Genomic DNA, 25,965 nt, shown 5'->3' with positions numbered 1-25,965 from the left:
TGCAAGCTAGTAACATGTTCTCCACTGAGCATCACCAATTTGGCCTGGCCTGGGCAAGCAGCCTGGTCTTGACCTGGCAAACCCTCCCTGAATGGTCTCAGAGGCAGAAGGGGGCTCAGGCCAGGCTGCAGGATCACAGTGCTCATCTTCCCAGCTATGCACACCCCCCTTCTCTCCCTCCCAGTTACCCTCTCCACTAGCCAGCATTGCAACAGCCCAGTGCCAAACACTGCAAGTTACAACAATTCTGATTTGAGATCCAAAGAGCCCCAGACAGCACAGGTAGGGCACAGAGGGGGCAGGAGGCACTACCGGCAGCAGCACTGCAGTGCAGGGGAGAAGCTATGCCAAGCTCGTCAGAAGGAAGGGACTGGGGGAGGCACAGAGGTTGTTCTCATTTGAAACCCCACAGTGAAATCAAGTCATAAGGTCCAACAGCTGCTATTTTTTCCCCTCTCACAGGCTCCATCTTTTATATTCCAAAACAGTAATAATTACAAGTACAAAGAGACCCATAGTTTCTGTCTGCAATTGAAGCAAGAGGATATTTATCATGTAATAGACAGGAGCAAATGAAAAGGTTACGGGGTTTGTAATCAATAGGGACAGTTTTTTTCCTCTGTGATACAGAGCAGCTTTTGGTAGAATCACTTGGCTCCTGCCCAGAACCTCTTGAACGGGAACAAAGCTGCTACACTGGCCCCATTCCACTTTTTTACACTCCCTCATCCTTCAGCAGTAGTAAGGTCATACGTACAAGTAGGATGATCGGAGGCAACTAAACAGCTAAGCACAGAGGTGAACGGGACAGAGTATGATCAAAATGCATCAATATATCAGCTAACAACAGCAGACCAAAGCTCTTCTGTCCTCCATACAAGTCAAACCATTTTCTAGTCGTTCACAACAGAAAGAACAAAGTAGATGCTAAAAGGTGAAGTGACTGGCCCAGGATTATGCAGTAGGTTAAAGTCAGGGCTGGAACACATAGCAGCAGGACAGGATTGCTGAACAGCCCCAGCACCATATTCAGGTCTATTTAAAAGAGCAGCTTTGCAGGGAAGCAAAGTATAAAAGAGAAAACAAGAATACAAGGGTCCAGAATGAAAGGAAGAAAGAGACAGGTAAAATCTAAAACCAGCATCTAAAGGATATCTAAAAGGAATTTAGGTATTCTTTTACAGGGACCCAACTAAGGTTTTTGACTGAAACAAGCCCTAGGATCCAAGGCTGTTCTCTTCATAAGCCAAAGCTGTTCTGCTCAGAAGTGCAATACCCATCTATTCATTAGCCATAGCTATTAATAAGGTGATGCCTAGTGACCACACATCAGAAGTGCTCTCAGCGTGGCAGAATTAAGCTACTCACCAGCATTCAGGTGACAGTCTTTAATCTGGAACTGAAGCTCATTTTCATTTGGAATATCTTTCCATGTTGCAAGGAAGACCTGGCGCTCTAGAAACAAGACAGACAATGAGCCCTCCTGGATCCTCACAAGACTGGAGCATTCATTAATTCACCATAGAATGTTACAAGGTGGACACAAAAGAAGAGGCTTTGGTCATATTTTGTCCTGCCATGGAAAGGTCCAGAATTTGCTCCTATAACAAACTCAGTCTCACTGCAAGAGCAGCAAAGTTTGGATGGATTCTGAAGCCCCTAAACCAGAGGCAGTCTTTATCATATGAACTGTTCACAAACAAAGAACAGACAGGATTTGACAAAAAGAAAGGAGATGCACACATTCAGGATGACAGCAGTGAAAGCTGCTTTTTCTCAGCCACTTCAAACAATTTAATGTAGGTGATGAGGAATACATCAATTATACTGGAAGTGGTATGGAGGCAAATTCTAGACTCATTTAAGGGGATTAAAACCTCAACACCCCAAACCATAAAACCCCAAAACAAAACAAACACCCCAAAATCAGCCTCAAAGAAAACAGATTCACCCCTTATTTGGCAGAAAGAATCAGAGTAGAGGACATGGGTTTCTGTAACTACAGGAGTTCCAGCACAATGGGGCCAGGCTACCAAACCAGATCAATTCAGGCTGCTGAGATGCAGCAGCATGAATGTTATGGCCAAGCACACATGAATCTCAGCTAGCCAGGCGCTGCAAGCACAGTCTGGCTGAAGGATGCTGACCACGGACCTAAAGGCACTCACCCATTTTGCCATCCTCTACAAAAAGCACGTTGAGAGGAATTAGGCAGCTGAAGTAAAAGACGTCAATGTTGTTTTTCACAGCCACCTGTTATAGAAGGAAACAAGGGGTTAATGTGGCTCTGTCAGCTGGAAGTCCAAAGGGATCCCAAGATTTCAAGCAGCTTCATTGCCTGCCCATGCACCCTGCAGTGCCCTCTCTGAGCAGAGGGCCAGCTCTGAACATTGAAATTACCTGGAGAGATGTTACTGAGGTTCTGGTTAGTTTCAGACAAGGCTCAGTCCCACCACTCTGCTCACCCCATTTCCACTAAAAGCTGCTCAATCTTTTCCTGTGAGCTTTTCAGCACGCTGCTTGAGAGCCAATTGCACTGATGGAGTCACAGCCAGCATCCTTGCTCTTTTCTGCTCTTCCTCAGCCTCTCCCTCCCCATACTTCTTCCACCGCTGAGGTGTGTTCATACCTCTCAGCTCCACACAGCTACTATCATGTCTGTCATACTGCACATGAGCTTCCCCACCACCCATCTTTGCCACCTTACTCTTGCAAGTCCCCAGCTTCAATCCCCTATGTGTTCTTTATTTTCATCCCCATTTCTTCATTTTCCACCTCCTTGATTAGTCTTGTCTCAGCCCAGACGCTTTCCAGAGAGCCTGAAGTGGGTCCATTGCCTGCACCTTCCCTGCAGCACTTCCTAAGTCTCCTGCCTTTACCTTAGTGAAAGCGATGCAGTGAATGCGTGCTGGGTGTTGATTCCTGGAAGAAAGCCCTGCTACAGAGCAATCAGGGCAGGTAAAAAAAGATCGCTTGACGGAAGACTTAATTCTCAGTGTCATTAAACTCCACCAGCCAGGGAGATTCACTGGAATGCCTTTTATCACACATGCCTGCCACATTACCCACTAATCTCTCCTAACACAGGGAGCAACCTTACGTTCACTTTTCCCCAGGCTGAGAGCTGATGGTTCAGCAGGAGCAAACTGGAGGTCTGAGAAAGTGCACTGTCACAATATCGCACAGAAAAAGGGAGCTCTGGGCTTTATTTCTATGCCTCTCACACTCTCCTCACATCATCCCACACAGCCATCGCCTGTCATGGGAACAGAGTTCAGCAGACACCTGCTATTGCTTGCAATGAGGGAAACTTAGCCTGTAAGAGATCGAGAATGGAAGTTGTGTGGGGAGCCCTGAATTTCAGGAGCTGTTTGAGCTCTTACTTCCTTTGAAAAACCCAGGAGGAGCTCTCCAATTCGTCAGCCAGCTGAAACACAAACCAGACCATGCTCAATGCTGAGCCAAAGAAATAAATCTGCTGCTACAAAAGAGGTATGCCAAGACAAACTCCAGTCACATTAATAATTACATATATTAGTGCCCTGCTGAGCAATTCTATTATCTACAGGAGCAGGTTTAGAAAGACATCCCCAAATGTCTGTAAAAACAGCTGCAGATAGAGAAGGGAGGGGAATAAACCAGAGAACTCAAACCCAAGTCAGCTGATTAGACATGCATGCAAGCCAGAGGATAAGTGGTAGGAGATCAAGCTCCTGAACAAACTCTTATAGCACTTGGGAAGGCCCCTGAAGGACAAAGAACAGCAGAAAGGCAGTTATGATAGTCTGTGGGGCTTCTGCTTTCAGCCATCACTAAAGGTAGCAGCTTATATTTAATTCCCACAGTGCAAACCAGCTTAAGAAGGGATTAATTTAAAGCCCTCTAAAACCATGTAAATGATGGAGCAACCTAGAAAAAAAAAAAAGGGGAAACTGTCCTCTGAAACAGGGAGCTGTGATGTGCTTTGATTGCTGGAGTTGTACTTGCACATTGCAGTGTCCAATCTTTGAGCTATAGGTACCAAAGCCAGAGGGGTAAAAGCAGATTTGGTGGACGGACTTGAATGATTCACCTCTGCAAAATGTGATCAAACAGACAGGCTGAGCAGCCAAAAATGCACCTCTCAGTCTGGGAGGGGAGGGCTGGGGGGACAGCAGTGTAGCCATTCCATAGCTATGCTTGGATGTAAGGCATGGAGATGAGCCAGAAGAGGGAAAATCTAGGCTGAACACCTGGGAAAACTCAGTAGTGAGAATAACTAAGCAGCACAAAATACTCTTGAGGAAGAGAGGAGCTCCAGTACTTGGAGTATTTAAAATCAACCTTGACAATGCTCTCAATAAGAGGATCTGCAGAAAAACAACAAAGCATAGCAGGCACTATGCTGTGTGACCCAAGATCTTTTCCAACTCTGATTTAATGATTAATTGCCTTGCCTTAGAATTAGCTTTTGTAGCTAATTGTTGTTGCCGTACAACAGCAGTTTCTTACAAGAGGGGCTGGAAAGCAGAGCTTTCTCTCCAGTCACGGTTCTAGAGGCACACTCCAAATTAATATGCTAACCCTGTCCCTGCAGTTATAAGGATGCTATAAAAAGGTATCTGCTGACCTGCTTCTCAACTCTGCAGAAACATACTGAGTAAGCTGCTTTGGCTATACTCTGGAGAGCTACCCAATTAAGATGCTCTGAAATGCAATTTCTCCCCACCAAAGAAAAGCAAGCCACATGCCAGCCTTCCGCCCAGACTGCATCATCATTGGGTTCAGGAATGACATCACGTGCCACCTTGCAAGTGTCTGTAATGATGCAGAAACCAGCTGTTACAAATAACATTTGCAAACAGGAAACGAAAAAGCTACAGTCTCCTTAAACCTACAGTACTAGGACAAAACTAGTTAGCTTTTCATTCAGCACCACATACTGCCCCTGAACAGCCAGGCATGGACTGTTAATTCTGTGGTCCCCAAAATAAGGCACCTGCAGATACCTGGTGTCGTGGTTTAAACCCAACCACAAACCTCGTGCACTCACTCCCCCCCTTCTTGCCCTCCCCCTGCTCCTGGAGGGATAGAGGGGAGAATCGAAAAGAATGCAACTCCCATGGGTTGAGATAAGAACAACCCAGTAACTAAGCTATAACACACATCACTACGGCTACCACCAATGATAATAAAGGAAATAACAAGAGGAAAGAATACAACACCTCAGCACCAGCCGACCGATAACTCGCCCCACTCCCCCCAGCCGAGCACCGACCGATACCTCCTCCAACCCTGCAGTCCCCCAGCCCTTCCGGGTAACTCCCCGTTACATCCTGGCCATGCCGTGCTGTGGTATGGATACCTCTTTGGTCAGTTTGGGCCAGGTGTCCTGTCTCTGCTTCCTCCCGGCCTCCCTCCTCCCTGGCAGAGCAGGAGGCTCACAAAGTCCTTGGCCAGACCAAACATTTGAGCAGCAACTGAAAACATCGGCGTTATCAGCGCTGTTCCCAGGCCAAAAATCAAAAACATAGCGTTGCACCAGCCACTGAGAAGGAGAAGAATTACTGCTACTGCTGAACCCAGGACACCTGGATGGGCAAACTTGCAGCAAGAGGAAAGCTAAGAGGCCCTACAAGTTGATAACAGTTTTCCAAGGTCATGCTTTAACCTCTGCACTGTCACATGAGGAGCATCCAATGCCATCTGACAGGCTACAAAAGCACCTGCAGGTAGACAGCAGATCCACAGCCGTGTCTGTGAGAAACTGAGTAGCTAATAACAGTGACTTGCCAAAAAAATCACTGCTCCTCAGATGGGAACATCAGCCTGAGACAATCAATAACATTTTCAAGTGATACCAGTAGCCAAGAACTCTCTCCAGGTTGGACATGCTTGTAAGGAACCTTCACTTGCATTCAATAAACCCTCCAGTCCAGACTAACTTTGCCTGTGTTTCTGCAGCATTAACCTGCTGACCTGGCCAAGAACTATGAAATCTTTAGCTTGACCTTCAGCTTCAGACATTTGAGAGTTGAAATGGAAGCATTTCCAACAAAAATGGCTTTCCATTTGTGAGCCTTCTGAAAGGAGGAACAAAATATTACTACCTTGTGAATTTAGTCATGCAGACTACAAAGCTGCTAAGGGATAAAAGTCAAAAGGTGCCAGATTTTCATGTGATGCTTCACTGCTAAAGAGGTGTGAGCACTGGGTTCCCAATCACGTCTTGTTCATGGTCTGCCTAGAGGAAGCAGCACTTCTAGAAATAATCCCTGGGACACATTTGCTCAACTTGCAGCATGAGCACCCTTCTGTTGTCCTTTCTTGCAGTGCAACCCTCTGATAGCCAACACATGGTATTTTGGGGTAGAGGTAACTCATGAGTTATTTTCTTCAATAGTGTGGGTTTCTGATGCTTTAAATCCCAGACTTGAGCATAAGAACTGACTTTCAAAGTCAAGTCTGAAAGCAACACAGATGCTTTCCATCAGCAGCAAGCACACAACATACCCACTTGGAATCCCATTAGCACCTACACTAAATTAAGGATTTACTTCAAGTTGGGTTTTGCTTTACAGCCTGGTAACAGCCAAACTGTTAAGGAGAGAACAACTCTCCTCTGCAGAGACTTTTTTACCTCTGCCAGCACGAAGTCACGGTTTATTCTGTGACAGTTTGCTGCTCTGGCTGTCAGATGCCCCCAGGGAGTGCTAGCTACTTCAGTTTGTTTGACAGGTGGAGTTCTGAGGGTCCTAGGGGTGCTTGACAGTCGCTACTCTACCTAAAGGCACAAGTGTTAAGCCTGGGCAGGGGTGCTGTGCACAGAGAGCGAGGGTGGGTGCTGAGCCTGCCATCTCCAGGCACGCTGCTTGCGTCAATGGTCAGGGAACAGCGAGTTACTGGGAGGGTTATGCTCCCATGCGTGCCTGGCTGTACTCGAGGTTCAAAATGTACACTCTATCAAATGTGCGGTACCATGTGGCAGACCTACCCTTCATCAGCAAGCTAACAGCCTTCCACAGCTGAGCTAGGAACTGGCCGCAGATGCCAAGCTGTGATCCAAGTCCTTCATTCAGGGTGTTCCCAGGAGGGCTCTCTGCTGGAATCAGACCCTTACAAGTACAGCCTGTTAAAAAGCAGCCTAGGCAACAAACCCAAGAAAGCACCTTCCACATCTACCTACCCAAGGCTGCTCTGTGGTGGTTGGTCCAGTCATTCTGACTCAGCTCACACACAGGCTGATAGCACGCCATTTATTAAGTAGGCTCTGAAGGGAGAACATCTGCTGGCTGGACTCGCTGCTCACGCCTATTCTCAGCCTTGCTTTTGTGGAGAGATGACTGTGTAGAATCTATTTCCAAGTACTGAGAGCTCTGCATTTGTGACCTGAGGTACATTAACACTTCTGTTGAATGAAAGTTCCAGTGGTTCGGCATTGCAAGCGAGACACTGAAGAGTGGAGGAGCGCAGGTGATGAGTTACAGCAGAACTGAGCATGGAAGAAGAAATACTATATTGCATTAGCAGGACTGATCTTTTCTCAATGAAGAAACTGCAACTTCATCTGCCTTTATAAAAGGTTTTGCCAGACTCACTGGAAGAAACAAGTGTTCACACTGCTAGCAGCAAGGGAGAGGTTTGTATTTCCAAGTGTCACTTTGGAGGAAAAAGTGCAGCTGGCAGATCCTTCCCTTTCAATACTCACCAGATCATTTTACAGGCATTTTGGAAAACTGAAGCTCTGCTTCTTTCAGTTGCATGCTCAGTAGCTGCAACAAAGAGCCCTGCCAGTTGACAGCAGGTAATGCTGGGAATGTAACACATTGATTGTCAGTTCTGACTGTATCCCAAGAGAATGGCAATGCTCCAGGCTCAGACTTGCTGCTGCTCTGGGAGTCCCTGAGGCTTGTTTTCAATTGTGTTTTCTCCTGTAAGTGGTTACCACCTCACAGAACTGATTATCGTATTTGTGCCATTACAGGCCAGGCCTGAGCTCTGAAGCTCTCACAGCAGGCTGGGTCTTCACCCATTCCAGGGTCAAGGGAGCAATTCTCATGTATCCAAATGAACAAATTGGGTATTTTGATTTCACAACCCTTGAAAGACCATTTGTTAGGAGCAGAGGTTTTCTTTAGCATAGAAAGGCTCTCATCCCAGGCATTTTCTTATTTCAAATTTGACTTGAAGTATCTGGAAGGAGTTAATGTTCCTCACCAATGCAAATCCCTATTTCAGAACCCATTTTCCTCTTTGCCACCGTGCGTGTGAGAGCTCAAGCTCTCAAAGATACCTCTCCCACCTCATCTGCTTCACTAGGTACAACCTCGACTACATGTCATCAAAGGGGTATCACTGCTTTAATTGTCAAAAGGCAACTACAGGACCCTGTACAACTAATAGTCATCTCCTTGGCTATCAAATACAGAGCTCAATGCAGCCTCTTGTACACCTTGGGCAAGAACTTGTTATCATTTACAAGCGCCGTGCTCTGCAGAGATAGCTCTGGCCAGGGGAACCACAGCACCTACAAGTGTCAAGTAGCCTCCAAAGTGCTGACAGGGCACTGCAAGAGCATCCCCAAGCAGACGTTAGCAGTGCACAAACAACTAAGTCAGATTTTCTCTAGCAACAGGTGCACTCCAAAGGCATCCATCAGCAGCTTCTAAATCTGTAAGAGGCAAAAAATGATAAGCCAGAAAGCAGAGGCTGGAGTCCGTTCAGCCCCCTACAGTGCTCTGTCCAGTCTAACTCTACCCTCTGAATAAATCACTGCTTGACTGGGGCTTGAATCTGAGTCAACAGGTCAAGAAAATTATCATCTCTACTTTAGGATGGGAGGGAGAAGCCTGGTATTCAGCATCACAAGATGCAAGGGGACTGGTGAACAGAAGACTTCAGTTATATTTCGCCCAAGTAAGCCTCTGAAGATATTTCAGTCTTCTTCATCTTCTTGTAAAATGGTGCTTTGTTAACTTGTCACATATTTCAGTCTCTTTCCATGATTACAAATGTTAAGATTAAACCAGCTGTATTGGGCAAAAGATTAGACATGGTAATAAAAATAACCTGAACAAGACTTGAACTCATTACTTTTGAAATAGTTGCCTAAGGATGTACAACTAGGCTTTGAAGTTTCTAATTTACATGACAAAAGTTGAAAGCTATCAGTTTAGTTACTTCAGGAGTTATTTTTCTTGTTACTAGAACAACAAAAACCCCACCAGAACGGATGAACATAAGGTCCTGAGGTTCAAACCAGCCCTGCATCTACTTCAATGTTCCCCAGCCCAGAAAAACCACATTAAGCAAACTCAACTTGATGAGTGTTTTGGTTCTTCAATGAATACAGGAACATTTGTATTGTCTACTCCTATATTATGCTATAAATTGTTCCCTAAGTAGGTCACCAAAATGATTTCTGAATGTTTTAAGATAGATAATTCCTACGTGAACCCACAAAACAAAACCAGAGCCTTGGCTGTCAGGGCAATGACAGCTCTCCATCAAACCCACTGCTGTCAAAAAAGTAAGGGGAGTGCTCTTTTTAACTTGGCATCTGCTATCATGATTCAACTCTTTGCAGAGAAATATACTATTACTCCATATGGCAGCTTCCCCAATTGTAAAAGGGCAGCCAACTTCTATGGCAATGAGAGAGCTAGCAAATTTGCAACGAAGTCTGGCACTAATGAATGCTCTGCTGTCTCAATATAAGGTAGCTGGAGGTTTCCTCGCATGTTTTCTCTTTGCTTTGTTCTAGCAGAACATGCGGCAAGAAACAAACTGTGTTCTGATTCCTTTGGAGACTGACTAATCCAAACACTTCACTTCCTTCCTGATCAAAGGAAGCAGCAACTTCAGAGTGCCTCTATGAGAGTCCCCAGTGTTATGGCAGATGATAACTGTCACCTCCTAGAGCCTTCCAAACTTCCTTCAGAGCAGGAGGTAGACTTTACCACATCTGACCCAAATGCAGTAGTGCAGACTCATCCTCATGACCTGGATATAGAGGGAATCCAGCTTTTCCACAAGCTGGAAGGGCCCTCTGTGGAAGACAAGCACATGTAATTCATTCACGGTCCGCATGCTCCATCGCATGACTGAGCTCAGAGCCCGAGTGTAGGACTGCTCGTTTGAGCGCCAGAGAAGCTATTTCGAGCTGTTTGCCCAAAGACTCATCAATAAGTCATAAGCCCCAGAATGGAAGTCAAAAGAAGGGAAAAAAAACCAGTTGCTCAAGCAGAATAAATAGTAACTTCGTTGCATTCTCTTAATCTAAAAAGAGAATGAGCTACTTCAAAACATTCCCCTCTACGGGCTGCTACGCTACAGGAACACAACCTAGTTCCATCTCCTGGAGACTGGAGGCAAGTGAGGTGTGCTACAGAGCAAGTTAACCACATCTTTGGAATACTGGGAAAATCTTCCTGGAGGACCCAGCTACACAGAAAAGAGGCAGGAGTCCCTCACTGAGCTCTACTCCACAGTGGCTGAACACGGGAGGTAGAACTGTCTGCCTGAGAAGTACTTCAAGACCAATGCCCTTGAGGCACATCAGGACTGCTGGAGACAACCTCTGGTCAAAACCAGAGGGGAGCATCTCCCTGGCTCTGTTGTGGGTTTATTTATCAGATTGGCAGTCCAGTCTGATAAAAAGCTTCATCAAGGGAATGCTGTCCCTGACATGCAGCAACAGCCTCATTAATGAAACATTAGCTGCTCACGTCATTTCTCCTCTGCCTTTCCTGGAACATCTTGTTTGCCTTGGATTAAGCTATCTGGGGCAGCGATGTGCCAATTTCTTTGTAGAGCACCCTCAAGTTAAGAGCACTAAAGAAGTATTAATCACTCAGTAGTTGCCATCTTTCCTGCAATTCCTTTAATTGCCTTAATTCTTGGTGACAGCTCTTGCTGCCTCCTCCACCACAGGCATGCACTTTCTCTGTTCAGACCAGTTCATAAGTCTGCCTGGTTACCCTACACACGGTATTTTGTTACTAGAGTCTTACCACATAGTGCTGGGCCAAACAAGCTGGGCTGAGCACCTGCTGCTCTCCCCCCATCCAGAATGAGCCAATCCTTACCTGGAGATTGTTCAGAGGCTCCATTTTCATGACTGGTCCCAAAGTGTTGAGGGGCAGGGAGACATCAATACTTTGGTTTGGCATCAGAGGTGTGTGAATAGCCAGTGGAGTGCTTGGGATGACCCCGAAGCTGGGCAAGAGAAAAACAGAGGCAATGAGAGCAGCACTGCATTGACCAGCACCTACTCCCCTTTTGCCAAGCACAAGCTGACTCACCTGATTCACAAGCTGCCCCTGCTGTTACTCAAAGGGAGGAACACAGCTCAGAACAGCACTCAAAGTAGGACAAAGCACAGGAAACTCAATCAGGTCGACCTCACTGCAACATGCACCACCCTGCCCAGGGGACCAGCATCTGGGAACTCTTCCATTACCCACACCATACTGGTCTATGTGCCGTGCCCAGCAAGGAGCAGCCCCTGATCTCAAACTCAGGCCTCTTGGCTTACTCTTACAGAGCTATAGAGCACTGCAAACAGAGTGTATCACACACACTCCACGGCTGTTTTATCTTTGGGAGCTCTGGAAGAAGGAACTGAAGCCAACACAGAGCAAATAGCCAAGGAGGGGTACGTGGTTTGCAGCAGAGCACTGCAGAACAAATGAATCAACACAGCCAGCTGTCTGGTCCCAAATGACAGCGTCTGGCTCTGTTGCTTGGTTTGAGGCTCCTTCAGCTGGGGCTGTATACCGCCATAGAAAAGCAAATGGTTACTTGCCCTTCAGTCCAAGAGGCATTTAATTCCACAGGCATCTCTACTTGGTGCGGAGAAGAGGGAAGCAGCTAACATTTACCATAACACCTCTGTACTATGTCCTGGCTTCGTTTCAAAACCAGATGCAAGCACAGATTCCTAACACAGTCTGTCCACTCACAACTGTGTTCCTCTTTAGGAGAATTCACATGAGCTCAGAAGTGATATTTACACCAACAAAAACACAGGTGTGTACTTTCATTTTACGCACTACAAAACTGAGACTGCCTCTGCACAGTGCATGTGCATGGGGTTTGTCACTCACACAGAAACCAGGAGATGCCCATTCTTTGTTCTCTTTAGTTTTCAGCCCTAGGGAGCTGAAACAAGAATATTCTCAGCAAAGGCCTACCCACATGGTTTGCCTTCTGCAGCCATTCCACCTTGGGGGATATAAGCCCTAGTGTTTTCCCTAAGACTCAGAGGGAAAACAAAGTTGTATTTTGCTATTAAGTGGCTGGTATTCCAGCACACTAGAGCTATAGCTTTCTCTCCTTTTTTTTTTAGTGCTTTATCCCAGGACTGCAGTGAATGTGATTAGTAGCAGCAGGAGAGGCAGAAAAGCAATAGAAACCTCCCAACCGCAAGCCTTAATATTTAGACCTAAGCTGCCAGCCCACTGCAGCTCTTTCCAATGTACCAGCCACAGTGGAAAGCTGTGGCAGGAGAACAGTATTTGTAGAAGAGTAAATAGTAGTAGGTTGTATACAGAATGTGTGCCGAGATGCTGCAAAGGGAGAAGCTGCTGGTTTACTGTACAGTATTTAAACTTCCTGAATCCTTGAGAAGTACCATGGAGGTGTGGCTAGAACACAGCTTGATGTATGGGGAAAAAAAATCACAAGCAAATCAGCTTTTTTTCAGGCCAATTTGCATGAAATATTTGCACATAGCAGCTTAGCAAAATTCTCCAGAAAATACAGCAGTCCAGGGAGAACATTTACCAAGACTTAGTTAGCATAATGACTTTTGTAAGTAAATCTTCTTCATTCCAAGAAATCCCACTTTTGCAAGGCTAACAGTGATATTAAAGAGACAGTTTCAGTGGATCTGCAGTATAGAGAACCCTTTTCCAGCAAAAGGATATTAAGAAATATGGGGAACATTTCAGTCACAAGATATCCTTCACAGTCTTAACAAGAAGCAGCCTGGCCCTTGCTCAAGATAACATACAGCAAACCACATGATAAGCTGACTAGGAAGGCTTATTTGTGGGAAGACACCATGGCTGTACTGCCATGTCATGTCTTTTGGCTGAGATGGGTTTCAGAGAACAATCTGTATGCTCCAAACACTCAAGTGGCTGCTCCTTCTGACAAAATTGTTTTGCTGCCAATTAGAGGGAAAACATGTGCCACAGGCTCTTAACTTGCAACTTCTTCACTGACAAATAGCTTTATTAATGAGACCTGTACTTCCAGACAGTCTGAGGGGCAGCACAGCAATTAAGTCAGGAGGTGGAGGCATTACAAACTGATACTTGTGCAGCTCAAACGCTTGCCTGTTTATGATCTTGCTTTCCTCGGGGCTCTTGCTGGCTATAAAACCATTAACCTGCCTAACAACTCATGAGGCTGCTTTAAAACTCTGCAGAGATTAAATGGGGCAGATGCTGTTTCAGAGCTAGGAGATCGTCTGTTGCCTACTGCCTCACAGATTTATCCGTCTGTATTTCCAGCCATTTCACACAACTGGGGTGTGATGGAGAGTACAGGCTGCACCATACAGCTGTTTCCATAACTGCATCATATACCTACATAAAAGTTCTCCCTGTATCTATCCATGTAGACATAGACTCCTTTCATAGGAGCATGCAATCTTTTTAACAGAGGAAGTGGACTGATTTCTTACCTGTTCTTATTGAACTGAATGGCAAAGTCAGTCATGTGCTGCAAAGCCTTGTTGGTAAAGTTCATCTCCATGTAGATGTGTCCCTGCCTGTGACTGAACGTGCCCGAGATCTCCAGTCCTTTAGCCTTCACTGCAGGCAACCAAACCTTGAACACAAGAGATGTCATTCAGCATAAGTCTGGCCTGAAGATAACAAACAAGTACAGTTTTCCAAGCAACAGAGAAGTCCCGAGTCTGGAAATTCAGCTACATTGACACATTAAGCCCACAAATGCTAAAGAAACACTACAGGGAAGACACAACATGGGGTGTTGAAAGGATCAAGCTCACCAATGAGTAATAAGCTCACTGCTCCTAATCTGTATGTGCCCACAGTACTCACATAAAAATTCAGATATGCTATGGCATTAGTGTGCACAAGAAACAGGGAAAGCTTGTGTCCATCACACTAATGCAAGACTTACCAAGTCTGCTGATGGACAGGCTTCTCCAAGGACATGTTGGGCTATTAGAGGCAGGACAACACTGAAGTTTGAACCAAATAAAATCACAGGGCTCATACTACTACCTGCCTGGGTTCTGAATTCCCAAATCATCTTTGTGGGAAAAACCCAGACCCAAATTTGAGTGGTGCAAGATGAAGTACTTCTTAGCTTATATTTACTGGGGTCTTTTGTACTTGGTCTTACATACGGTGTACTATTTACTAGCAAGCTAAAGACCAAAAGCTTTGAGTATGCTCTGCAGTACCTTGAAATCCGAGATTTCACAGGATGACTTAGGCTTACTCATCCATTGAGTGTTTAATCAGGGTGCTGAGTTTTGTTTATTCCCTTTCAGGCATGAAAGGCTGAATCTGAGCTCCCCCACAGCTTGTTACCAGAACCATGTTCTGTATCTCACAAGCCCTTCAGACTAAGCACACTTCACTCACTGCATCTGCGATCTCTGTCACTAACAGAGCATTTCTCTGCATTACGCTGCAGTGTGCTCATCAATCACGTGGTTTTACCTTCACTGTCACACTGGATTCCTCCAAATAAACATACCTTCTATGAAAGCTGGAGCAAATTGCATCCCGCCCTCAGCTTCCTGGGGAAGCTTGCTAAGAAGCAGGTCTCCAGGAAAGAGCTGCTTGCACAAAATTAAGATTCTTTTATCTTACAAGGGCTGTTCTTTGGAGTAATATTATTACAGGCAAAATGAGGGAACTACTAAAGACTCAGAAGTATGTAATTTACAATTACCATGGTCTCCAACACAGTTACTCTGCCTGAGCATCCCTAATGCGATTGAGTTGAATTAGGTGCCTCAATAGCACAAGAGACCCACAATGAAGTGGACAAGCAAACAACTTCTGACTTTTTGTAGCCCAAGGCAAGGCAATATACTGAGGATGATTCTTTTTCCTTACGTACAGACTTTGGAGCCACATGTCCTCCAGGAGCCATGCCTATACCAGAGGAGAGCTCGAAGAGATCATTGAGTCCACTGCTCACCACAGCTGGGGTGGGTGAAGGGGCAAAAGTGGCTGGCACAGAGGAGGGAATGTAGGTCTGCCCCACCTGGAGGAGGTAGAAAGAACAAGCAGTGATTAACTTCACGTATGAAGAGCACTACTTATTAAACAAAGCACAAATTCAGGCAATATACTCAATATTTTAAAGCTGTTTGCAGCTTCCCTGTTGAATTATCAATAGTGCTAAATAATGCATTTGAATCCCAAAGCTCCTGGCAACTAATCCCTACACTTGGCTATCGCCTCAACCATGCAATAGCTTTCACATCATTTTGTATAGCTCCAGTTACCTATTCCCACTGTAGAGGGATCTTTCTTCTCCATCTCTTCTCCTCATAAAAACAATATGCTTTGTGGACCTACCCTATATAAACCCAGGGGAAATAAAAATGTTCTTCAAATCTTCCCCCAACTATGGCACTCTTCAGGAATCTTCACGATTTTGCATATCCAGAGACAGCAAGGGAGTCATGACCATATTGTGTACTCCCACCCAAAGCCAGAGCACTGCATTCTCAGCACTATGGTCCCAAAGGTTCATTACATGAAGCAGAACTAGTTGTCTCTGCCACAGGACAACCTTTCTGCAACAAGGGCAATCCTTCCCTCTCAGGACTTAAATGAGGGCATCAGACCTAGAGGATTAACCTTTAGGTGCCCAGCTCCAGCTGGGACAGTCACCCTCTAGTTAGACTCCCAAGTTTTCCTTTACTATGAGCAGGAAGAATTATGTGCTTGAGAAGAGGATTCACCAGTCAGCAGCCCAGGGACAGGCAGAAGGGCTAAGGCAGGCAATAGGAAATACTGATGGCAGGTCTGAAGTCTCACTGCTGTTCTGTTGCTCAGGAACCCACCTGAGATGTGGTGTTCGGTCAACCCCTTGGATAGGGAGGACTGGTGCTTTTACACAACTGCTTGGTGGGTTTATGATGGCACAGGAAGGCAGAGTCCTGGCTTTGTAGGTACAATCTCTATAGAGTAAGTATCTCCCACATGCTGGTCTGTACGGCCTGGGGGCTAGAGGTACACTGTGCCATCAGCTCTCCTCTGCCCTGGTGCTGAGGTTAGAAAGGAATGCAGGAGTCACAGGAAAAGAAGGAGAGAAAATGACTGCAGCCAGAACTAGGGTCTCTGAAAAGCCCTCATTCCAGAACTGAGTATGCTTTCCTCACTGCATTACTGCCTACACAGTCCTGGGAAGAGGGACTGGAGCTTTCTCCAGGAGAGTGCTTTTGGCTGTGGGTTGGAGACACACTCCCTCCTGCTCACTGTGTCTCCCAGTCATCTTGCATCCTTTTCCCATGCTTTATTGGAAGAAGCTGGTATGCATTTGAAGTCAAAAGTGCTGTGGAAGCAGCCTGAAAGTCTCCCATGCCCTGGCAGGCGTTCTAGACACTAGGACACTCACAAAGCACAGGCACAGAGGAGGAGGCTGGTGGCTGGCAGAGTTCAGCACTGACCACATGTAGGAGGAAAGCTCGAAGCACCTCTTCCTGATGTTCAGGAAAAACCTTATGTGGCATTTGGGAGGAGAAAAGCACTGAGTTCAGACAAGCCCATGGTGACATGGGGTTAGGGTTACAGCAGAACAGGCTTTGTGAGTAGAGACATAAGCACCTTGGCCTTTCAGCTCCCAAAGCAGCTGCACAAGGATGGGGGTGGTAATGCTGGTGCTCAACCCAAAAGCTCTGAGAAAGAAGAGCTAAGCAGATAGTCAACAGCTCCGGCCCTGGCTGCTCTTAGGAAAGCCCAGGTGACATCTGGACTCAGCAACATAGATGGGGACCTGAGTGTTTCAGTTGCATTCGTCCATTTTCAAACATCTTGAGAGATTTAAAGCATCTTCCAGCACATAACAGGTGAGGTTGTACTGAGACATCCTGAGCTTTGAGCAGCTTTTTAAATTGGGGAAAAAAAAGGAATGGCACTTACTGCCGGGCTTCCTCCAATGCCCCCGCCAAGGTCACTGCCAAGCTGAAAGACAGAAGGAGAAAGAGGAGAGAAAGACCGAGTTCATTTAAGCCAAGTGTCAGCAGGCTGGAGTGGAGCTGGGCTGCCCGCGCTGCTCCCTCGCTTGCCACGCATAGGACAGACAGAAATGCAATGAAAGCACAGGGAACAGAGGGGCTTTTTTGCTGTTGTGTGAGCAGAGCTATTGGAGAACTACCCCCACACACCTACAGTGGTCGGGAGTGTTTTTTGGAGGTTGATAAGAACAAAAGCTCATCCCTTCTTGCGCCTGTCATCCGCACCAAAATCTCTGCCCAGTTCTTTGTGCTTCATGCACCAGCGCTTTCCCTTCATCCCACCACGCTGTCTGCCTGCTGCCCTGAGCAGCTCCACAAAACCCAGTGGGGTAGCTGTGAAATGGCATAAAAATAAAGCTGACAGGAAGCTCACTTCCTGAAAGCTTTGGTTTTCTAGGGAACAGCTATGAACAACAGGAAAACACAATGCATCCTGGCTACGTTCCTCTGACATGCAGCTCTATTCAGTAAGGAGGAAGAAAGAGAACGGGCTATTACAACAGCTCGGATAGGTGGGCTTTTCTTCCTTTTGAAGATGCTCCCCTCCCTTAGACAGGAATAAACTAGCTTTATGATCTAATGGGCCACTCAAATAGTAAAGAGACCTTACAGTGCACTAGAATGTTTCAGTAATGATCTCTGCCAAGCTACATAGCTACAGCTTGAAGCGACTGAAATAGCCACTGTGTACCACCCGCGCAACCCTCCATAAACACTAAACCCTCACTGGAGCCCTTCTGCCAAACCATCCTGCAGCCCACCTAGAAGCTGTCCTACCGTGAACTCCCTTTACAAAGCATCTAGACCACTTTCTCACTGATAAAGCCTAGTTTTTAAACATCCATACCATTCTACACGCTTCAGAGAAGTCAGTGATCAGGACAGACTCCAAAGCTGGCTACAAGTGCTGTTTGCAAGTACATCACTTCTGTGAATATTTATAAAGCACTTGATAGATGACTGATAGCCAGGAGGAAATAAGCATACATCTGCAGTGGTTATTCACTACAGAGCCATCTCCAGGCATATCTGTGTCCTAGGCTTTTGTTTTCAGAAGACCATGGTAGCTTTTTGCCTACTGCAGGATTTTTTTGGTCACATTCAGACATGGATCATGCCCCAGCAATGTGCATGGAGGATGAGGCAAGTGCGGGGGTGAGGCAGAAGCCAGCCTCCATGGGGAAAAGACTGGACTAGCAGACCAGAACGACACAGATGTAGATGTCTTTGCTCTTCCATTTGATCAGGGTTTGGGGAGGTCTATCTGCTTTTAAAAGCATTTGACAAACTGGGTCAACAAAGGCTCTAGATATGGTGCTCAAATGTATGCTGATATGTTAAGATATTGAAAAAGATACACCATATAGCTAAAGCAGAAGCTTCCAGGTAAGTCTGTGCTTAAAGCCAAAAAGGCTCCAACCTTTTCTCTCTGCACAAAAGACTTGGAACCTCAACTGTGCTCTGGTCCCCAGTAGCCTGCTCCCCAGGAGATCTCATGGCAAATGTACTTTATGCCAGTCAAGAGATATCATAAAGCTTCGTAATTCTCTCCCTCAGAGCACAGATAAAAAGGATAAAATGCCTTGAGAACAGCAGCGAATTGCAAGACAGTGATTTACAGATGATAACTGCACTCCAACAACACTAAAATCTGACAAATCCCTGTGCTGTTCTGCATCCCCCTTCTATCCCTGGCACCTCTCCTTCCCTTGGTCCCCACAGGAGTCACCCAATGCAACATTAGCTACCATGAGTAAGTGTCAGAGAAGTACAAATCACACACAATTTGCCTTTTGTTAAGAAGCCTTAAGAACTCTTTTTGTCCTGTGTGAAGCTCAGTTTATCCCTACTTGAGGTCATGGTAGAAAGTTACAGGACATCCCTCATCTTCTGCAACAGCCACCTCTTCACAGAGCAGCCCTTCCTCTTGCTGCCCATGGCAGTGCTCTGTGCAAGTCCAGCTTACTGAAGAGATAACAGATAAAACTGAGCAATTCCAAGTCAAAAGAAAGATCAGGCACAGACTGAAGGAAGCCAGCCAGAGGATGCAAAGCCAATTAGTACTAAGCTTATAAAATAGCACTTATTACACTGTCAGGTCTTCCTCTCTGAAACAGCCTGGCAGAGCAGAGTTTTGTGCTACAGCCTGCTCTATAAGCCAAGCCATGTTTTAGATTAATATATCAGATCATTTACATCTTGTTACTGGCTCACTGAGGAGTAATAAATGCAACTATTACATATTACACCTCATCCCTATTCATAGCCTTGCATGCAGATGAACTTTATACTGACAGGCAGTGAAGTCCAGAGGAAAAAGGAAAAAGGTAAAGAATCCAGTTCATTTCCAGATATAACTGTATGCATGGAGGATTTCTGGTACTGTTGTCTGAAGCAGGAGAAAGACTGGTGTATCAAGCAGCAAGCATTTTACAAAGGGTATTATGGAAATGACTGGATAATTCTGCATAATGAAGCCAGATGTTAACTATTGTACCACTTCCTACTACACTCATCATAAGAAGCTGCAGGCTAGGAATCCAACCTCGGAGAAACCCATACACTGGTATCTGCATGCATTCACTGTGAGGAATAACATATTGGGGTTCCTCAAGCTATCAGCAAGCCTTCCATTTTCCCTAATTGTCAGGCCTTGGGGGAAAGGCAGAATTTGGATTGATTGCCTGTCTTGAGCCAAGATTCCAGCTCTCACCCCCTACAAGGCAGAGAAAAAACCCTCACTGGCTCATAGAGTTTACCATTAGATTTCTAGATTGCACCTAATTCCTCTGTGGTAGAAAGGATCTCTTCCCAATGCCAGGAAGCTCTGTCCTGCTCCTCCTGAAGCCCTGCTTTACTCACAGAAGGGGTCTGCACACAGCAGGCTGCCACTCTTTTGGCTCCCAGCTTGGGAGTAAGTGCTGCAGATGTGCTACAAAGCTGCAGAGCAAGCTCCAAGGAGCTGGCAGCTTCACCAGGTCCCTAGAGCCAGAGCTGGCTCTACCTACACAGTGAAAAGAGAAGTCACAACACATATACTTCAACAGAAATGAAAGGGGGTGAAGTTAGTAAACAACTAATCAGTTCCCCATCAGATCCGGGGTGCACAACCCACTGCAGCAGCACAGAAATCCCTTTCTCTGTTTCTCTTTCCTGTCACCCTCCTACAGCACCAATGCTTTCCCCATTCAGAATCTACAGGTCTGGTTTACCCAGTCCTCCTGCAAGATGCCCAAGACCTAACTTTATTCCAAACTGAAAATGATGGAAGAGATGGTAACAGCAATGTGTGTGATTAAGAGGGAAGGAGGAAGGCAGAGGGAACAGGAACCAATTACCCACAGACAATCCTCTCCCATCTGGAGTGACAGGCAGAGTGCAGAAGGAAAGAAGCAGATATTAGTCAGGCGTGAAGTGCTGCTGAACCAATTCCCCAGGGCTGGCAGCTCTGGTTAACCATTTCCATTCATCTCAGGGGTGGGCAGCCACTCCTATTGTGAGGACAACATAAACCTGCATTACACGAGAGCAGGCAACAGCCCCATGGAGGAAAGGACCAGGCTAATGGCACTGTGAGCCCTCCTCAGACTGGCTGTGAAGGTGGGGCGGATGAGAGCTGTCACTTGATGGCCAAGGGGAACTCAAAGCACTGCAGAGCCCTGATCCTGAGCCCAAAGTTGGCAGGCTTGCCTCTTGCTGAAGAGCATAAAGCCTCTACCCAGGGTGAAGAGCTGACGGCTTCAGGGGATGAACAGGGAGCTTTGGCCACCAAACACAAGAAGTTCTTGAAAGAGGAATTCTCTTTATTCCTTCCAAACCCATCCTGTCAAAACAGCACTCAAGCAGCCACATGGGTTTAAAGAAGCTAGGCTCAATCCTGTATCAATAACACCTCTTCCCAAACTGCACTGGTATCTTTACTTTGTATTAGTTGGTTTGGATGGCGTTGCTCTGCAGTGGAAGAGCATTTGCCCTGTAATCTCAGCTCAGTGCAAGCAGTTATGCTGACTTATGAAGTGCAGCAGTGCTGGAGTTACTGCATTAGCAGGGTTTATTTGCATCTTAACAGCAGCTCGTAATGAAGTGACTCTGCCGAAGTGTTCATGTGATCTGGAGGGGTTACAATCACTTCTGCAACATGACGTGAGGCATTCGGAGCTCCGAAACACAACCAGGAGGGTGGAGCCAGGGACAGAAGCTGCAACAACCACTGCTCAGCAACCGCTTTGCCTTGCATCCATCGCATCTCCAGGGCTTTCAGAGCAGCTGTGCATTTCATAGAGCCACAATTCATGGATTAATGGGGGACAAATGCTGCCTCCCCTCTCCCTCACACCCCAAACCAAGAGTTAAGCATGTCAAGGAGCTAGATGAGAGCATGCCTTCAGTAAGACAACAGTCAGGCATTTACCTAACAACAATCAGGCGATGGGGCTGAAGGAAATGCTGAGAGCAGGGTTGCTTGCAGGCAACTTCATCTGCTGGCTTCCTGACGGGCTGTAGGTATCTCATTGCAACACCACTGTGGCTCACATTGAAGCATTTTCAGTATCTCATTTGCTGCCTATTTTATGTGTCTGTTTTCTTACTACCAAGCCAGGCTACTGTCCAAACCAAGGTGAGCTGTGACAAAGGTGGTAGAAGATGGTTACGCTGCCAATACCATAGCCACTAGTTTCAGTAGCACTTAACTAGTAATGCTTTACCTTGCTGAATGATTTCCATCAGCAAATGAAACGCAGTGCTAGCATCTTCATTTCTGAAGTGTAAAAAAGCAGCTCTGCAAAGCTCTAGCAGCCCTATTACTGTTGCAGCAACAAAAGCCTTAAATCAGACATGAATGAACGACCCACCAGAAGAGCTCCTTTTCCGTATCAGCACTGCTCCAGCAATGGACACATGGCCTTTCTCAGAAATCCTAACAGATGTCCTTTGTAGATATCAAACTAGAACAGCCCAGATGAAAGGATGAAAGGAGATGCTCAGCACCTTGTCAGAGGCTAGGGAAGCATCACATCCACTGCACAGATGGATATTGGGGCTGACCTGGTATAGGCACGTTCACACTGTAGTTCCAGGGAAAGGTAAATGAACTAACTTTCCTAGGATTATACACAGGAGGTCATGTGCAGAGCCAGGGGAAGAAGTTGGCACTTTTGGGATTCAACAACTATGTGAGGTTTCCTACTCCAGGCATGTGAAATAACTCAGTGTAAGTTTTCCTTTTATACAACACCGGCAAGTCCCTGATCAACCTCAACAAGCCAGGGTGTTGTCCACTGAGGCCAAACTTTGAACTCTCCACTTGAAAGCACCAGTGAGGGAGGAGTGACCATCCTTTTGGATCAGGCAGGCACTCGGCACTGCTGGAACAGGCGTTCCTTCCCAGGCTGCCAAGCCTACAGGCATCCAGAGCCCAGGACACCCCATGGGGGAGGGTAAGCTAGAGCTCATGTCCCTGCCCTCCACCATGCTTCAGAGCAAGCACAGCAGTAGGACACAGCCCTGAACCATGCAGAGGAGACCTCTAGGGTGAGAGCCACCCCCCCTGTTATATCCAACCTGATTCCACAGAGGGGCACAGTTCCACCTGGAACAGCACAAGCCAGCCCAGGTATTACAGAAAACTGCAGTGTTTATCAACCAGCTTTACAATTCAGGACATAAATCAGTCTGATCAGCTGCCAGCCTTGAATCAATAATAGCCTTGTAGATGAGTGGCTAGAGTATTTAATAAAATCCTTACATAAGAGACAATCCAAGCATGTCAATTCCAACAGATTTACTGCTCTGCCCCCAGGTTTAGAGCCAGCCTCCCTGGCTCCCAGCCCGAGCTCTCATGCTCAGTGGATCTCCAGAGCAAATGAACACACAGAAAGGCAAAGTGACCCCGACTCATTGCAGCACAGACAGATAGCCTACAAAGCGCTGCATCAACACTAAATGAGGAGTTGGGGCCTGCCTATAATCTGAATTAAGTTTAGGCACTGACAAGGCAGCTTTAAGTGGATAAAGCATCAGCTCTCAGCATGCACAACTCTGCATCCGGCATTCTGCTGTCCAAGCAAGTTTTGCTTCTCCCACATCAATACTTCACAGCGTGGAGGTCTCGACAGCTTTGTAACAATGGGCTTAGTCACCATTTCACAGACAAGAAAGCAAAGCAGAGGTCTGCCCAGGGTGGCAAACTGGGGCACAACCCAGAGCAGGCTCTCTGCTGGCTCTGGTCACTAGAGAACAGCTCTCTGTAAGTCATACAGCATGCTCTGGCTATAAGCAAAGCATATCATCTTGTAACTAAAGGCTTTCCCCCACTTTTTCATTAACACATGCTCAGCATCTGTGCATGCACAATATGCATGTTACATTGATATCAATGTATCAATGTTACCATTGATACCAATGTATTACTAAGGTGATGAAACAGTTACTCACTAAAGAAATGAACCTTACAAGCAGCTGGATTCTCACTGGTCATGGGGATAAATATCTAGCAAGGCTGAGGAAAACTCCAATGAACACTATTAATTTGGTGTTTATCTAGTTTTACAACATGCAGTCTCTATATAAATGCCTGGATTTAAAAAAAACCCACAGTTTAGGAAATGCAGACTGACATTTGCCGTGGAAGTTAATGCTGCTGTTGTTTCTTGCTTAGCCCTGTTGGGACTTTCACTGAAAGAGCATCCCTCCGAAGACAGACACCCCTGCAAAGGAAAGGAGACCTTAACAAATACACAAGAGCTACAACAAGTCTCCAAGGGACTCAACACATGACAGTGAGTGAATATGACAACCTGGCTCAGATCCTGGCAGCAGCTTCTTGAGACCTTCAGCTGCCTTTGAGACACTTGCAGTACTGATGCAGTCTCACCACCACAGCAACAGACCATGACTTTGTGCATCAGCTCGAGCACATCCTAAACCCTTTTCTTCCACTGTGACAGAGAGGCTTATTTCGGCTTTTTGACATATCAAAAGGTTGCTTGGAAAGTGGAAGTGGGGTTTGAGGTTCCTCTGCTTTGGCATTAAAGCAACCTATGTTCCTGCTCAGGCTGAGAGTTAATGCCAGATGCACAATGCAGAGAATATGCCACAGACTAATACTATGTTTGCCTGCCTCCTCTCAGGTCATCTGTGATCCAAAAGGGATCCACTAGTGATGAGCAGAAAACAGGGATCAACAGCAGAGTGGTAAAAACTCCACCTCTAAAACATTACACTAGGCAAATTCCTGTTTGGAAAATGCATCTTCAATCCTTCCTTAGATCAGACCCCAGCCACGCTTGGTTCCAATACTCTTACTTAGACTCTTAAGCATATGCAGAAGAAGACAGCTCCCTTGACATTCACAACCAAACAGGGCTACTTTCTGGTAGCACAAAGGCCAAAAGTGAAGTAAACTCTGGTCTGGGGAGGAGAGGATGCTCTCACCACTCCATGTTTCATGCAAGAGTATGGGAGCCTCAGTCTGCCCAGCAAAGCAGCGGAAGAAATGCAATAAAAAAGAAAGACTTTAGGAGTAAAGGAAAGGGAGACTTCAAAGCAGAACAAATGAGGGAGCAATACAACATAAAAGGTGTGTGTATAAGGTATCCGGAAGAGAAAGAGGAAGGGTTTGCTACACCAACAGCCAGGACTCTGAGTTTTGGAACTGCATAAATGTGGCTTAATATTAGCCTGGGATCCAACTGCCAATCCCCTTGCCCAGGCATGCAGCCAAGAGACACTGGCCAGCAATTTAGCTAATACCAGGTTAGGGTTAACTCAGCCTGATACTTGTCAAACACGGCCACACCAATAAATGCAGATCACATTCACTCACACACTAATTAGACTCATTATCATAGAATCAGAGAGTCACTTAGGTTGGAAAAGACCCGTAAGATCACCAAGTCCAATCATTACCCCAGCACTGCCAACTCTACCACTAACCCATGTCCCTCAGTGCCACATCTACATGTCTGTTAAATACCTCCAGGGAGGTGACTCCATCACTGCCCAAAAGACATTGGGGAAGACAATTTTCCTACTCTCCATCTAAACCTCCGCTGGTGCAACTTGAGGCTGTTTCCTCTTGTCCTATCGCTTGTTACTTGGGAGAAGAGATTGACCCCCCACCTCACTACAACCTCCCTTCAGGCAGCTGTAGAGAGCAGTAAGGTCCCCCCTGAACCTCCTTCTCTCCAGACTAAACAACCCCAGTTCCCTCAGCTGCTCCTCACAAGACTTGTGCTCCAAACCCTTCACCAGCTTCATTCCCTTCTTCATGCTCCAGCACCTCAATGTCTTTCTTTCCCCAAGCCTGTAGTGGTGCATGGAGTTGTGACCCAAGTGCAGGACCTGGCACTGAGCCTTGTTAAACTGCATACAGTTTGGCCTTGGCCCATCAATCCAGCCTGTCCAGATACCTCTGTAGAACCTTCCTGCCCTCAAGCAGATCAACACTCTTGTCCAACTTGGTGTCACCTGCAGTGTCTGTATTAAGGAAGGAAAAGCCAGAGAAGCACAGCGATCTACCAGAAAAAGATTCACTTCTACACGTGAGGGATCAGCAGAGAAGACGTTTGATGCAACAGCACTTCAACAGGAAGTAGTCCAGGGGAAACCAAACCCACCACTATTCAGATGCTTTCCTTTTAGTGCTCACCCCATCTAGTAACTCAGCTGAGACAGCACTGGCCCAAGCAGCCAGAGGCACAGCTCCTCCCCATCCAGCCATGAGCACTTTGCTCGATCAAACTTCA

The 25,965-nt window shown here is 46.3% G+C and overlaps 1 protein-coding gene across 3 annotated transcripts in view; it reads right to left on the bottom strand.

The window, feature by feature from the left end:
• AP2B1 (adaptor related protein complex 2 subunit beta 1) overlaps positions 1-25,965 on the bottom strand; it is a 79,469-nt gene that overhangs the window by 9,995 nt on the left and 43,509 nt on the right. For 2 of the 3 annotated variants that reach the window (XM_065695068.1, XM_065695069.1), the window contains exons 15-20: positions 17,124-17,165; positions 15,091-15,237; positions 13,673-13,818; positions 11,067-11,196; positions 2,169-2,253; positions 1,369-1,455 (exon numbers count right to left, since the gene is read on the bottom strand). In XM_065695068.1, coding sequence (XP_065551140.1) covers positions 1,369-1,455; positions 2,169-2,253; positions 11,067-11,196; positions 13,673-13,818; positions 15,091-15,237; positions 17,124-17,165 — 637 coding nt within the window. The remainder of the gene's footprint in view (positions 1-1,368; positions 1,456-2,168; positions 2,254-11,066; positions 11,197-13,672; positions 13,819-15,090; positions 15,238-17,123; positions 17,166-25,965) is intronic. The other variant, XM_065695070.1, reaches the window with a different exon arrangement.

Source organism: Lathamus discolor, chromosome 14, assembly GCF_037157495.1.
Source record: "Lathamus discolor isolate bLatDis1 chromosome 14, bLatDis1.hap1, whole genome shotgun sequence".
NCBI classification, from domain to species: Eukaryota; Metazoa; Chordata; class Aves; order Psittaciformes; family Psittacidae; genus Lathamus; species Lathamus discolor.
The sequence above is the reverse complement of the archived record's forward strand: the minus strand, read 5'-3'. Positions and strand labels throughout refer to the sequence as shown.